This window comes from Podarcis tiliguerta (genome assembly GCF_965153285.1).
Source record: "Podarcis tiliguerta genome assembly, chromosome: 13".
In the NCBI taxonomy this organism is placed as follows: domain Eukaryota; kingdom Metazoa; phylum Chordata; class Lepidosauria; order Squamata; family Lacertidae; genus Podarcis; species Podarcis tiliguerta.
The window spans coordinates 47790629-47805999 of NC_139546.1; the positions used below are offsets into that span (position 1 = coordinate 47790629).

The 15371-nt window shown below is 49.1% G+C and overlaps 1 protein-coding gene across 1 annotated transcript in view; it reads left to right on the forward strand.

Annotated features, from left to right (window-relative positions):
- The first annotated feature begins 2403 nt into the window (after nucleotides 1-2403).
- Nucleotides 2404-15371, forward strand: part of CPNE6 (copine 6) — a 33896-nt gene continuing 20928 nt past the window's right edge. The window contains exons 1-4 of the mRNA XM_083410419.1: nucleotides 2404-2623; nucleotides 8542-8702; nucleotides 11237-11425; nucleotides 13234-13308. Of these exons, the coding sequence (XP_083266545.1) occupies nucleotides 8550-8702; nucleotides 11237-11425; nucleotides 13234-13308 (417 nt within the window). The 5' untranslated portion in view covers nucleotides 2404-2623; nucleotides 8542-8549. The remainder of the gene's footprint in view (nucleotides 2624-8541; nucleotides 8703-11236; nucleotides 11426-13233; nucleotides 13309-15371) is intronic.

Below are 15371 nucleotides of genomic sequence, written 5' to 3' on the forward strand. Positions count from 1 at the left end.
TTCTTAGAATCATAGAATCATAGAGTTGGAAGAGACCACAAGGGCCATCGAGTCCAACCCCCTGCCAAGCAGGAAACACCATCAGAGCACTCCTGACATATGGTTGTAAAGCCTCTGCTTAAAGACCACCAAAGAAGGAGACTCCACCACACTCCTTGGCAGCAAATTCTTCTTCCTCTTCTTCTTCCCCTTCTTATTCTTTCTCTTCTTCCTCTTCCTCTTTTTCTTCTTCTTCTTCCTCTTCCTCTTCTTCTTCTTCCTCTTTTTCTTCTTCTTCTTCCTTTTCTTCTTCCTCTTCTTCCTCTTCTTCTTCCTCTTTTTCTTCTTCTTCCTCTTCCTCCTCTTCTTCTTCTTCCTCTTCTTCTTCCTCCTCCTCCTCCTCCTCCTCCTCTTCTTCTTCTTCTTCTTCTTCCTTTTCTTCTTCTTCCTCTTCTTCCTCTTCCTCTTCCTCTTCCTCTTTCCCCAACATGCCACTTCTTCACACCAATTGCCAATTTTCATGCCTGCCCCCCCCCCCCAGTCTGGGGTCGCTCCTTGTGGAGTTCCTCGCTACCCCTTTTTGCCTTAACCCTCCTGAACAATTAGGTATTGTCGGCAAACTTGGCTCCCTCGCAGCTCACCCCTGGCTCTGGATTATTTATGAACAAATTAAAAAGCACAGGCCCCATTTCCTATCCTTGGGGGAGCCTCTCCTTTCTACGTCCGTCCATGGGGAAAAAAAACTCCATTTATTCCTGCTCTCACTGCTTCCTGCTGCTTAACAAATTACTGATCCACAAATGGAGCTTCTTCTTTTACCCCACGAATGCAAGAGTTTGCTCAGGAGTATTTGCTAAGGGACGTAATTGAATTTTCCTGCGAGATGTATTATGTTCCGAATTCGATTCGCTGTCAGAAGCGGACCCATCGCTCCGACCTGCGTGGAAGAACCTTCCCCCTGCTGTTTTCATTGCTATCCCCTGCTATCCTGGCAGCAATTTATCAGCACAGCACGGCGGGGAGGTCTGTTCTCCAAAGTTAGATTAATGCTCAGCCTGCCAGCTGCGCCTAGGTGCTCGGAGACTTTGTAATGAAAGCAACTTTATTAGCTCAGCCCAGCGTTTTTTTTGTGTGGGATCGCCTCAGATATATGGAAACGCAAATCTGAAACAATCCCATTCCAGAAAAAATATGTGTGCCGTTAAAAAGTCTTTTGTCCCTATTGTCTTTTGTCATGGGATGACCTAATGATCTACTATTAGAGAGAAAAAAACTATTATTATTATTATTATTACCACCTTCCTGTCCAAGGTCACTCAGGGAGCTGCATGGCAAGGTGGGGTTTTGAACCCTGCTCCCCCAGGTCCCTTGTCTGACACTCTAACCACTAGACCACACTGCCTCTCCTCTTTATGTCCGTTCCCTGCACAGCGTTACGGATCTCCAGCGGGTGCCGTCAGGCTAAGGACTTTGGGGAATAAATCTGCAGTCCCACTCAGCAGAATGAGCAGAACCCCCCCCCCAACACAGCAGGGCAGCTGTCCTGCCATATTGTGATATGAGGAGGGCTGGGGGGGTGGGGAGGGGGGAACCGGATTCAGTTAGCATTTAAAGGCAACCCTACACCCAATCCCGCTTCCCCGAACAACACACAGACCGAATACATACAGTTGTCCTTCAGAATTGGCACCCCTCTGGGTTTTGCAACGCTGTTCTCCATACAGCCCGGTAAATGTGCACAAAAGTGCATTTATTAGGATAAAGCATTCATTTTTTAAAAAAATGCATGCGTTAGTGAAAATAACATAATCGAAATGCATCCCATTTGGGAAGGGGAATGCTATGCAAAAGGGAAAAAAAGTATATAACGGGCAAAATTGCATAATAGAATTGGGAAACATTTGCACAAAGATGCTGAGTTTTCACAAGGACTTAAACAACAACAACAAACAAAGAAACCCAGAAATCCTGATGTGGAAACGTGAAGAACTGAATTTACGATTGGGGAAATGGGGGAGGAGGAAAAGCTGAGGACGAGCCAAAAATTGGCAGATCAACTCTCTCCCGGGACGCAAGTCAAGCGATATCACCTTAGAAGCACAGACACACATCAAGACTGTGATGTCCGGAGCCTAAAAGCACCCAAATGTTTCACTGCTTGATCGTTTCTGTCTCCCCTTATATATATATCTATTTCCCCTGCGTCTTTAGAACAATTTTGTGCGGTTTTTTTTCCCACACCGGAACGGCCAAGACGGCGCGGAGCGTCCCAAGCCCAGATCTTTTCCGCCCAGAAGTGCCTCTGATCTTTCCGCCCGCCTTGCGGAGCCAGAGGTGTCCCATCGCCGCTGCCACCGCCAGGCATGGCTCTGAGTGAGTGTGTGGCCTCCCCCTCCCTTACACTGCGGAGTCTAGGAAGGGGGAGGAGCCAGAGAAAGACATGGGATGGAGGGAACGTGACAGCAGCAGAAAAAGAGAGAGAGAGCGCGCACGAGACGGCAGGAGGAGCGAGGAGGTGGAGGGGAAGACGACAGAGCCACAACAAGGACTTGCCGGGGAGAGAAGAGCCGCTCAGCAGGAGAGGAAGGAAAGGAAGACAGCAGCCCAGAGGACCTCCTTCCATCCTCCGCAGCCTTCTGCCAAGGTAACAACTGCCTCCTTCTGTCTCAGCCAGCCCTGCAGTGGTACCCAAGAAAAGCCATTTCCCCCGCCCACGAGGGATGCTCCGGGAGCTGTCCCTGGTGCTGAAAGGATGCTCCGCAGCGCACTGCCCTGTCTGTGCGGGTGCTGCTGCTGCTGCTGCGACGCGTTTGGCAGAGTTGTGGGATGTTGCGCGTGTCCCGGGACCCCTCCCCCAGGAAGGGGTGCCCCTCGGGTGGGGAGGAACCCCTTCCCACGTAGGAGTCCCTGTGGCTGCGTGTCTCTTTTCACGGGGCTGTGCCTGGTTATCTGGGATCGTGGCGCCTTCCCTGCCCCACGCCTCCAGCCACGAGTCAGGTCATGCGTCGCGCAGCTGCCTTGCGCCCCCGTGTCTCGTGCGCCCGCCTGGGGCCAGTGACGTATGTCACAAACTTGAGCACCGCCCTTGGCATGTTTCTGCACCTTTCCCTCTGTGTTGGTGTTGCGCGAGCCCGTCCCTGTCCTGCGTGTGTCTGGCACTGCGATCCTGTCCATCTTTAGGAGATCCTAACCATGTGCGTTACGCATGCCCTCTCGCCTTGCAGGGCAGGGCTCAGCTGTGTTGCTGCCCTGGGTGTGGCAGAACCGAGCCCTGCCTAGGCTTGCTCGCCCCTTTTCCGAGTCCCTCTCCTTGCCCACGGAAAGATTATGAAAACAGCCCCTCCCCTCTCCTCCCTCCCTGTGTCCCGGTCTCTTTCGGTGCTGCGTGGAACTGCACTTAGTTCTTCCCAGTCTCCAGGCAAACCTTTCAGGATCACCCAGAGATTCGAAAGCAGGAGTTTGCAGGCAAAACTTTATTTAACTTAGACAATGGCCCTGAACTCAGGTCGGGTTTTGCAAAAATTATATTGATATATGAAAAGTATTAGACAGATTCTGGGAGGGTTCATAATCCTTCTCCTGGAAGAGTGAAAAAAATGGAGCCTCCACATTCAGTCGCAGTAGAGCTCTAGAGACAGACAACAACAAAATGCAGGGGGTTATTGCCACCTTTCTGGCCTGCTTGGGAGCACCTGGGATGGCTGGGTGTCCCCTTCAGCAGGATCAGAAAAGGGGTCCTACTTTGTGCCTTCCTTGGGTGCATGTTGGTGTCGTGCTTTGTGACAACACTGCACAGCTACAAGGGATGTCTGTTTCGCATTTTGTCAGGTCTCTTCCTCGTGTGTGTGTGTGCTTTATGTCGTTCCTCCTTTCTGATGTGGGTCCTTGTGATTTTGGGGGTCTCCGCTGACCACACCTGCTCTGCCCCCTTCCCCCGTGGCCACGTGGCTTCTCCCCACCTCCCACCGTGGCCTCCCTCTGCTTCTCAGAGACATACCGCCCCTTATTCCAATTGCTTGGTGTGGACCCGTCTCCCACGGTTTCGTCCAATCCTTGCCTTTTCAGCCGCACAACAATCCAAGCTGAGAGGCGGCATCCGCCCCAGTGAACGAGGATTTGAACCCGAGTCTTTCTGGACCCGGTTCGGCCTTGATCCACTCTGTCAAACTGCCGTCCGGTTTTGCACAGGTGTTGGTCTTATACACAGTGTGTGTGTGTGTAGTTTTCTTCCGTGTGGGCTGGTGAATTTCACTGCATCTCTCCACATTCTGAGGTGTGTGGCTTGCCCATAGTTATTCTCCCAGTTGATCCTCAGCTTGTGTTACACTCAAGTCTCTAGTCCTCTTGGTGCCTCTGCATAGGGTGTGCCTGGACTTCGAATTGTGCAGTCCCAGCACCTTAGACGTCGCCTCCTTCAGACCATCAGTTGTCAGTCACCTTGTGTGTTCCTCAACAGTGCTGGTGGGGTTGTCACATACCCTCAATCTATCATGTCCTTTGGGGAAAGGCAGTAGCTCCGTGGAGAGCAGAAGGTCGCAGGTTCATTCCCTGGCCTTTCCAGGAAGATTTGGGAGATGTTCTCTGCCCAAAACCCCAGAGAGCTGCTGGAAATCAGTGTAGACAGTATGGGGCTAGATGGACCAATAGTCTGAATCAGGAGAAGGCAATTTCCTATGTAGCTATCACACTTCGCTGTGTAATCTTTGCTTGCCCCGGGCTGTGTGTACTCTACCCACAAATAGGAGTTCCTTGGTCTACAAAGTGTACAAAGTAAGTCAAGTGACGTTTCATGGCATTAACCTAGATTTCATCATTAGAGGTGCATGAGTGCAAGCTTCGGGGTTCCACAGAGCTCTTTGGCAAGGGGATACTGGGGTAGGGAATTGATTCTCCATGCAACGCTGAGATTTACTGATGGCATTGACTGCCGCAAGCTGTTGTGCTGGCCTTGGAAATGGGATTTTTCCAATGATTGCATCAATGGAAATTAGCTGGGACGGCTAAGAGATTGTTATGCATTGGGGGGCAGCTGTGGTGGACAATTATAGGCCGTCTCCCTCTGTCAGGCCAGGCTCATGAGCTGCCCAGCAACACCTGACAGGCCTCTGGACCAATCGGGAGGAGCCTTTCCATTCTCATGAACTCAGCCTGACAAAGCGTTCTGTGGCCCTCCGAAGCTTGCATACCCAGACCCTAACAGAAACAGTTCCAATTGCAGCTACAATTTCCAGCTTTTAGTCTGCTGTGCTACACGCCTCATCTCTTGGTCCTTGAACTCTTTAGACGCGGTGCCATTTGGATGTGTCTTGAGAACATTTGCCTCCTTGCAACAAACTTGGTGGGTTGCCAGACTCTCCTCTCTGCATGGGCTGGGGCTGCCCTGTTCCTGTTAGGTTTCCAAAAAAATCTCCCTGGTGCTGTTGAGTTAGGCAGAACCTTCAAAGCCAAAAGTGGTCCAAGTTCCTTGGCAACTGAGCATCCATATGTTCCACACCAGCACAGCCTCTAAGAGTAGCAGATTGTGGAATTGCCACAGCACTGAAACTGCCCCCAAACAAGTCTTTTCGTTCCAGACACGCTGATCCTCAAAAACTGCAATTGTCTTGTGTCTCTCGATGAGAAACTGCTCTGATTCTGCCTCTGTTCGGGCAACAGAGCATAGGCTGAGCTCTGCAGTTGAATCAGGCCAAAGGCCCACCTATCCCAGAATCCTTTTCTCACAGTGGCTGGCTTGAAGTCTATATGGAAGACCCGCAAGCACAACAGCCATCTCCCCTCCTGCGTTTCCCAGCAACTGGCATTCAGAGACTTCTCCTCCAGGAATTTGTCTAAATTCCTCTTTTAAAGCAATCCAACATGGCGGCCCTTGCTGCTTCATGTGGCAGTGGGTTCCACCGCTTATGCTCTGTGTGAAGAAGGAATTCCTTTTGTTGTCCCGCTCAGCTTCCTTTGAGGACGCCCATGGGTTTCTACTCTTGTGGAAGAGGAAGAAAAAACTCTTTTCCTTTGCTTTCTCCACACTGTGCAGAAGTTTGAACATCTCATATCCCTTGCTTGCCATTCCCCCCCCCCCAAAAAAAACCTATATATATATAAAAAACCCCACCCAAATGTTGTAACCTTTGCTCAGAGGGAAATCGACATTGCTTAAGGAGGTGGGGACTGGCAAGCAGTTCTGGCCGTCTGCTCGGATCGTTCAGAGACACGACAATTTCCTCTTCACCCTGAGGAGTCGTGCCAGAACAGGGACTCATGCAGAGGTGGACAGAGGTGCTCCCCTGTTTTCCCCCTCAGACATTTTACAGAACGAAGTGGGGCTTTGCACCGCTCTCAGCTCAACTTCCTTGGGGTATCTGAGTTTGGAGCAAGCACCCGAGCTCCTGGTCTCTGAGGGCCTGGTCCAATGCTGTAACTGCTATGCACACTGCTGCACAAATGCACCCAAACCACACTGCGGCCTGAAATGAGTCGAGAGAGCCAGTGTGGAAGAACAACAGTGTCGTTTGGTGTAATGGTTAGAGCGTTGAACTACGACTCGGGAGACCAGGGTTCAGACCTGCACTCTGCCGTGAAACTCACTGGGTGACCTTGGCCATTCCCTTCCTCTCAGTCTCACCTACCTCGCAGGGCTGTTGTGGGGGGTCAAATGAGGAGACCGATGCACACCGCCTTGAGAAAAAGGTGGGATATCAGTGCAATAAATTATAACAATAATCCAAGAGTGCCGTGCTACTTTAAATTCTTCGTCAGCCACTGTCGTGCTAGGAAGGGGTTTTGAACTGGGCGGAGATCTCTCTCTTGTACACCAAATCGGTGTGCAGTCAGCCATGTGGTACAGCACACACCCCCCCCCCCAAAATACACAGACACCAAAATCTTCATGCATTTGGAAAAGCAGGACAGGGGGAGGAGGAGCTGAGCAGGAAGAAGAGGCAGCGAGCCAGGAAATGACATTTTTTCGTGCAGCCGAGGTTCCCTTATCACAGAACCTGAGCACTGTAGCAAAGCGCTGGTCCCCGGCGCATCAATGCGCCTCGCAGCGTCCGTAAAACCTTTTCCAGGAAATACTCAGTGGGCACAATTCCCCCTTCTTTCTTTTCTGCTGAGCCTGGCTGCGGTGCCTCAGTGCAGGCTCCGAGCAAGCTTTGCTGGATCAGACCCAAGGCCTGCTTGGTTCAGCTTCCTGTTCCCCACAGCGGACAGCCGAGCATGACAGGGAGGCGACGGCACCCCTCCGCTGTTCTGCACCGTTCAGGAATAGAATGCTTCTAAACCTGGGGCTTCCATCTGACCAGCTGTCCCACTAGCCACCAAGTCTTCGTGTTGTTATGAATGTGTGTGTATTGCTTTTACAAATGCAAAGGTCTACGGCGGCCCTTGAAACTAGACCCACGGCGTCTGCTCAGATGTCCCTCTCGCCCCCCCCCGCCCCCCCGTGGCTCTCTGCTCCTCCCCACACAGGCTGGAGCCTCTCGCTTTGACCTGACTCAGGTCCCTAGTGGGAGCCAAACCAGCCGTCCAGGCCGCAGTGTAATAAATCAGGGCTAGAGCTGACTCAGCACCCTTTGCTCCCAGAAGCTCCCCTGCCAGTTTGGAACGTGTCAATATATATTTTCCTCCCAAAATTCTGCATCCAGAGCAGGGCGGATGGTGAAGGGAGGGGGGCAGACTGGGGGAACGGGGCGGGAATCTCCATAACACCCCCCACACACCCCGACTTGAAAACCTAGAAGCTTCTTTTCAGTGCCATTTTTCTGCTCAGACTTCTGAGCATGCACAGAGCCCCATCGGCGTTGCCAAATCCGCCTCAGGAGAAATTATTTGATTCTCACCCCCACAGGCCACCACCTATGTTTGACTCACAGCACCCCCTCCTTTTAGCACCCCCTCAGATTGGACCTCCGTCCCCCTCAGAGACTCTCATATGCAACTTCAACCCTCCTTTTTTGGCAAAAAACCCACCATTTTTTGATTGCCCACACCTCTGAAGAGCCCTGGCACTGCCCGAAACAGAATTTTGAGGCACTTGGATGAAAAATGCTTTCTCTGAACTTTTACCTCGGTTTGTTGTTGTTTTTTTGCTGGGGTTCCCAAAGGCATCTGTTTTCTGCCTCGAAAGCTCAGCTGTGGGGAAGGATTTTGAACAGAAGTGGAAAGGCCTTTCTGAGGGAGCAGGTGAAGGGCCCGTTTCTCTCACTGGGGAGGAACTGAGGAGTGTTCCTCCCCACCCCACAAGCCAGGAATATATTTTGGGGGACAGATTAGGTGGAAGATATTTCCAGATTGACACGAGCCCCCTTTTTCGCTCGATTCTAAAAAACTGACCTCTGCCATTCTGGCTGTGTGCAATTGACTGTTTGGCTCTCCCATGAGAATCTGGACATTTTCCATTCCTCTCCTTTCTTGTTGTCCTATTCCTTCGCTCGGACCTCTCCCAGTTCCATCCATTCTTTCCCACCCACCCAGCTCCCTGTTCCGTTAAGCAATATCCTTCTGCTTGTGTCCGCCCGCCAATCTCTTCCCCTTCTGCCCTTATTCCTTCGACCCCTTGACCCCACTCAGGACCCGCCATGTCGGAAGGGGTCGACTCTCAGCCCGTGGCGCTGGGCGCCAGCCGAGTGGAGCTCAGAGTTTCCTGTTGGAGCCTGTTGGAGCGCGAAGATGCCACCAAACCCGACCCATGCCTGGTTCTTCACCAGCTCAGCACTGGACAATGGAGCGAGGTAAGAGCGCCGCTTTCGACTGGGCTGATGACCTCTGAGGGTCCCTATTTTCTTTTTAAAAATCATTTCTATTGATTTTCCAATCATAATAATCCAATTAAAATAAAAAACTAAGATAAAAAAGACCAAATTATAATCCAAATAAAAAACTAAGATTAAAAAAAGACCAAATTATAATCCAAATTATAATTATTGATTTTTTGGAGCTCCCCACAGCCTGGACCTCTGAAGCATATTTCCACATCTCAGTTCTGTCTCTCCCATATTTTCCACATCTCGATTTTAAGCTTTAAAATTCTCCGTCCCTGGCTCCACGATTCTCAATCATGTCAAACATCATATATCCTTTCACCCGTCGAATACAGCTTTATTTGTATATACATATTTTTCCGACTGCCTTTTTACCAGCGCAGCCACCTCTGACTCCATCTCAATCCGGGATGTTGTCCAAGTCTGTTATATGAAGTTTAATGGCGCAGCAACTCCCAATCATTAATTGTCCAAACCTTCCTTTTGAGCTTTAATGAACCAGTACCTTCCACGTTCAATTGTTGAGCAAAACTGCTTGCAATATTGCAGTGTAAATAAACTGCATTCCACAAATATCAGTCATTTGGCGATCGATCAGCCTCCAGAGGCTGATTGAGGGTCCCTATTTTTCAGGGACGTCCCTGATTTAGAGAAGCCGTCCCGGTTTCTAATTTGATCCCGGAATGTCCCGCTTTCCCTTAGGATGTCCCTGTTTTCCTTGGAGGGTATGGAGCTATCTGACCCCTGAGCCGTCGGAAGGCAAACTAGTACAGAGAAGGTTTTTTGAAATGCTTAATGTTTTATTAGTATGTTTTTTTATATATTGGGAGCTGCCCAGAAGCTGGTTGGGGCAACCCAGCAAGACGTGTGGGGTATAAATAGTAAAATTATCATGATGGAAGGGGACGCCCCTATTTTCGTCAGAGAAATGTATGTGATGAGTGGGAACTGTAACACTTTGTTGCAGTGCGCAGGGCTTCGTGTTTAGACATCTCTCTGTGCTTAAGGTTTCCCTCCCCCTTAATATTATCTGCAAACCTTGTGGGGTTTCCCCCAGATTCCCAATTCTGGCTATTGGTCACAGAATCATACAGTGGGAAGGGACCCTCAAAGGGCATCTAGTCTGACCCGCTGCCATGCCGGAATCCTTTTTGCCCAAACATGGGGCTTGAACCCACGACCCTGAGATTAAGAGTCACATGATCTACCGACTGAGCTATCACAGAGTGCGATGCTTTCGTTGAGATTCCTGCATTGCAGCGGGTCAGAGTAGATGAGCCCCGGGGTTCCCTTCCATCTCTGCAATTCTATGATTTACAATTCCTCACCTGTGCGTGGCTGATGTTTCCGTTTGCCTACGCATAAACTCCACACACGTCCACTCCGATCTGCAGATCAGGCACTTTTGCAAGCCCCACAAAGCATTTATTCCGTGGCTGCAGGAATGCCACGAGTACCAACAGTAATAATATTGATTCGGAAGCTGCAGCTGGCGCAGAATGCTTCAGCACAATTGCTGACAGGAGCGAGGCCTTGTCAGCATACAGCACCTGTGCTCAGAGATCTGCCACTGGTAGCCGATTTTGCTACTTAGCCAAGTTCAAAGGGTTACTTTTAGGATATAAAACCCCTGAGATTACAGGTGAAACATCAGACCTGTTTTGCACCTGTCAGATTTTAGTGTGGCAGCACCTGTACTTCGGAACTCCTTGCCACTTGATATCCCGCAGGTGCCTTCCCTCAACTCTCTTCGGCACCTGCTAAAAACATTTTTGTTTCAGCAAGCCTACCCGGATATTTAGAATGCTGGTGTGTGTTTTAATCTGATTTTAATTTTTTAAAAGGTTTTTTTAAATAGTTTTAAACTGTTTTCGCAGAGAAGTTTGTTGTTTTCGTAAACTGCTTTGAGGCGTGTGGTTTTTTTCAACGATCAAGCAGTGTACAAATATTATGAAATTAATAAAAATAATAATATTATCAGCAGCATCTTGACCTTCTGTTTATAAAGCACTCTGAGCAGATTTCATCAGAAAGAAAACCACAACAGCACAAAGTACAGATTTAAAACATTGCTGTCTGAAAGCAGGAATTGATTTGTAAATATCCCTTTTGATCCTTTTTCACCCATTATGATTATATCTGTAATATCAGCGATTTGAAAAATGGCAACACAGCCATTTTCAAGAAGAGCATAGGGAGGAAGTTGATTAGCTATTGGGATAAAATGTACCCATGGATGAGTATTTAAGTGAACATTTTAGTACTGGGGAGAGGTAATAGATAGTTAACTCTTATAGCAGTTTTATTATTTTATTGCTTTTAAAAGCTGCCTTGAACTCCTTGGAGGAAAGATGACACAAACAGGGAATAAACAGGGAATAAATTCAAGTTAAATCAGTTCAAAACGGCAGCTGAATCTCATGAGCTAGAGCTCATCTAGTCCAACCCGCTGCAAAACCTCCTCCCGAAACTCCCTCCTTCCCCCTTTCTGCCTCTCCTCCCAGGTGGGGCGCTCCGAGGTCCTCCGCGGCTCCCAAAACCCCGTCTTTGGTCATGTCTTTGCCCTGGACTACTTCTTCGAAGAGATGCAGATATTGAGGTTCGACGTTTTCGACGCCGATGGAGAGAGCGCAGAAGACGTGGGGTCCGAAACGGGGGTACTCCTGGGCACCATCGAGTGCACCTTAGGCCAGGTAAGGCTAGTTTGACCCCATGGGGGGGGGTAAACCTTTCTCTCGCTGTATTTTTGGGAAATAGAGGCCCAAATGTCAATTTATTAGGATTTCTCCAAAGGGTTGTGGGTGGGTGGGGAAGGGACAGTAGGAGCAGCAATGTCATCTGCCCGGGGGGCAGCACTCGAGAAACTCATGGGCTTTGCTTGCTCCGGCAACCAAATGCGGCGATAACGAGGCTTTCAAGTTTCGCGGCGTGGTTTGCTCGTTTCACTTTCAAATAGGCAGCGTAGTTTCGTGCAGCCGAGGCACAATCTACGTGCCCGAGGTTTTGAGAACGCCAATAGTTAAAGAGCTGGTTTTCAAAACGTGTGTAAAATTTAATCATTTCACTATTTTGGAGCTAGTATAAATGATCGAAATAGTGTTCGATATGTTGGAGCAGAGGCTTCAACAGGGGTTTGACTTGTTTTCCGTTTCGTTTAAAGCTTTCCGCTTTTCCTTTAGTTGCTAAACACAGATAATCCATTTCCTGTTCTGAAATTCCCAATTCCCTTTCTGTATAAACAGTTACTAGGTTCCACTTATTTATACTAAAAAAAAATTATACTAATCTCCTCTTCCTAAGTGTGGCTGTTTGCCGAACAATATTTAAGTGTCCCAATACCTCCCTTACTAAAATCTGATCTATTAGGCTTCTGGTCTCCCCAAGCCTTTGGATAAAGGATTCCTGCTGGATTTATGATGCCCAAAGCTTGATCTTGCTGACTTCCTTCTAAATAGTTTAAACATTGGGGGGGGGGGGGCAGCTAATGTAATGTCCAGCTGATTACCTAGAATAAACCCAGAAAGCTTTCAGCATGTTTAAACTCTTCTTGGGAATGTGGCTTGTATTTTTATGAACCGCCCTGAGATCTGCGGATGATGGGCGGCGTACAGATTTAATAAATAACAATAATAACAATTGCCCTTAGGCCCCGGATGAAGTGCAGTTGGTTAGTCACTCATGAAGACTAGAAATTTGTTGGATCACTTTTTAAAAAGGAAAGTGGAAATTTCCAGGGAGCTCAATCGTATGCTAGGTTTTGAACTCTGGGCAAGTTTTCTTGCCATATGCATGGGCTTGTTTGTGGACCTGTTTATTGAGCGTTCATCCAGATTTGCTTGTACGACATTTGCAGGCACGTCAGATGATGCCAGCTATTCATTAATCCCACAGTTTCCAATGCATTTTCCCATCACTTTCGTTACTGCAAGAAGTCTGACGGTGGGATATTAATATTAATGTTAACCAATATTAATTCTACAAGCTGAATTTGTTGGTATACAATCCGTGTCTCACCTGAAAACAGCAACAGTCTGGAAACCCCTGTAATTTGGGACACGGAGACTCTTTCCACCTCCCTTTTCATTCTTTATTCTCCCTCCTTTCCTTTCTCGTCTCCTTCTTTCCTTCCTTCCTTCCTTCCTTCCTTCTCTCTCTCTCTCTCTCTCTCTTTCTCTTTCTCTTTCCCTCCTTCCTTCTACCGTCCTTCCTTCCCTCTCTCTTTCTCCCCTTCTCTTCATCAGCCGATGTGGATTTTAATTTGTTTAGTGTTTTTAACTTCGATGTTTTAACGCATTACGAATCTTTCCTGGTTTTATGGTTTTTATCTTTTTCCGTAAACCGCTTTGGCCTAGCGGTGTATACATTTTAAACAAGCAAACTGGCAAATAAACATGTCCCTCTCTTCCTTCCCCTGAAGCACAGTTAATTCTCTGCTTTTCTTCCCTCCTTCCTCGCCTGCCTGCCTGCCTGCCTGCCTGTGACTCAACTGCCGGCTCCCCAGATTGTCTCCCAAACCAAGGTCACAAAGCAGCTGCAGCTGACAAGTGGAGAGATTGTGGAGAAGTCAACCATCACGGTACAGAAATCGGTCGGTCGGGGTGTGTGGATGGGATGGGAGGAGGATGGGAGAGCCTTTTGAGGGACAAAGAAGGACAAAGACACTCAAAGGACAGGCAGGAGACAAAGAGCCAGGAGGGAGCCTCTTTTCTGTGTCTAAACGTCAGCCTTGGAATCTGCGGGACGCAAGAGCGCTCCTGAGCATGCACAGAGTACAATTGGCTACCTGGAGTCCGCTGGGGTTAGAATGATAGAATCACAGGTTTGTAGAGTTCGAAGTGATCTCAAGATTCATCTAATCCAACCTTGCAGGGGTGTTGTGAAGGAGATTGGACCAGAACACTCGGGAAATGCCGAATGATGAATGCCTTGCCCTTCCTTTTCCAAGGACCTGGTTTTTTAAAATAATAATAATTTTTTATTTATACCCCGCCCTTCCCAGTTCAAAAAGACCAGGCTCAGGGTGGCTAACAACAAATTTAAAACACTTAATTGATGCAACAAAAAACAGCATAAAATACAGTATAAAGCGTAAGTAACAATAAACTCAGAATTCAAAAATCCATTTAGGGGGGGGAATCCATCCAATAAACATTAGATGATCACCAGGGCTAGCTGGCTAAATTAGTCCTATTTGGGCCAGCGAGGAGACCAGGGGAGAATTAGCTGTGGGATCCCAGAGCGGGTAATCTTCATAAAAAGGGGAGGGAAGGAAGGGGAATAAAAGATCAGGCTAAGTTCAAATTGAAAGCCAGATGGAATAGCTCTGTCTTACAGGCCCTGCGGAAGGAAGTTAAATCCTGCAGGGCCCTGGTCTCATGGGACAGAGCATTCCACCAGGTCGGAGCCATCACTGAAAAGGCCCTGGCCCTGGTGGAGGATAATCTGACTTCCTTAGGGCCCCGGACCTCTAAACTATGATTACTCATGGACCTTAAGGTCCTCTGCAGGGCAGACCAGGAGAGGCGGTCCCGTAAATACGAGGGCCCTAATCCACAAAGGGCTTTAAAGGTCAAACCCAGCACCTTAAACCTGACCCGATACTCCACCGGGAGCCAGTGCAACTGGTAAAGCACTGGGTGAATATGCTCCCATGGCAGGGACCCCGTGAGGAGCCTCGCTGCAGCATTCTGCACCCTCCTGTCGAGAAACTAGGCACTTCAAAGCCAACGCAGGAACCTGCTTTATCCTGAACCAGACCACCAGACCATTTAGCTCAATGTTGGACACACTGTCGTGACAGCAGGATTTTTGGCAGGAGTCTGTCCCAGCCCTGCCTGCCGCTGCTGTTGGTTTTCGAACCCGGGACCCCCTGCATTCAAGGCAGAGGTTCTACCCTTTAGCTACAGCAGTTTCTCTCCCCTCAGGAGGCCCAGGGAGCTAAACCTCCTTGTTCCAGCGCACCAGGAGGGTTGCGCTTCCTATTGTGGGCCTGGCCAGCACATCTGCAGTCGCCAGGCAGAACATTCCCATCGCCTCTCGTCCCCTCAGACACCAGCTTCACCGGTGCAAGTCCTCCCAGTTTATCTATTGCACATTTAAACCCTATATTTTAATGTTTCGATGGGTTTTCTTTACTGCGTATTTTAATTATGGGTGTCCCAGGCGTAGTCAGAGGGACGCAGGTGGCGCTGTGGGTTAAACCACAGAGCCTAGGACTTGCTGATCAGAAGGTCGGTGGTTCGAATCCCTGAGACGGGGTGAGCTCCCGTTGCTCGGTCCCTGCTCCTGCCAACCTAGCAGTTCGAAAGCACGTCAAGTGCAAGTAGATAAATAGGTACCACTCCGGCGGGAAGGTAAACGGCGTTTCTGTGCGCTGCTCTGCTTCGCAAGAAGCGGCTTAGTCCTGCTGGCCACATGACCCGGAAGCTGTACACCGGCTCCCTCGGCCAATAAAGCGAGATGAGCGCCGCAACCCCAGAGTCGGCCACGACTGGACCTAATGGTCAGGGGTGGGCGTAGTCAGGGGGCAGAAGGGCAGCTGGCCCCCTAGATCAAGTAAGTAAATAAAAACACTCAACTAAAAGTAGAAATTGCAGAAAGATTTTGACAGATTCTTCAGAGCGCTTGAGAGCAAAAGAA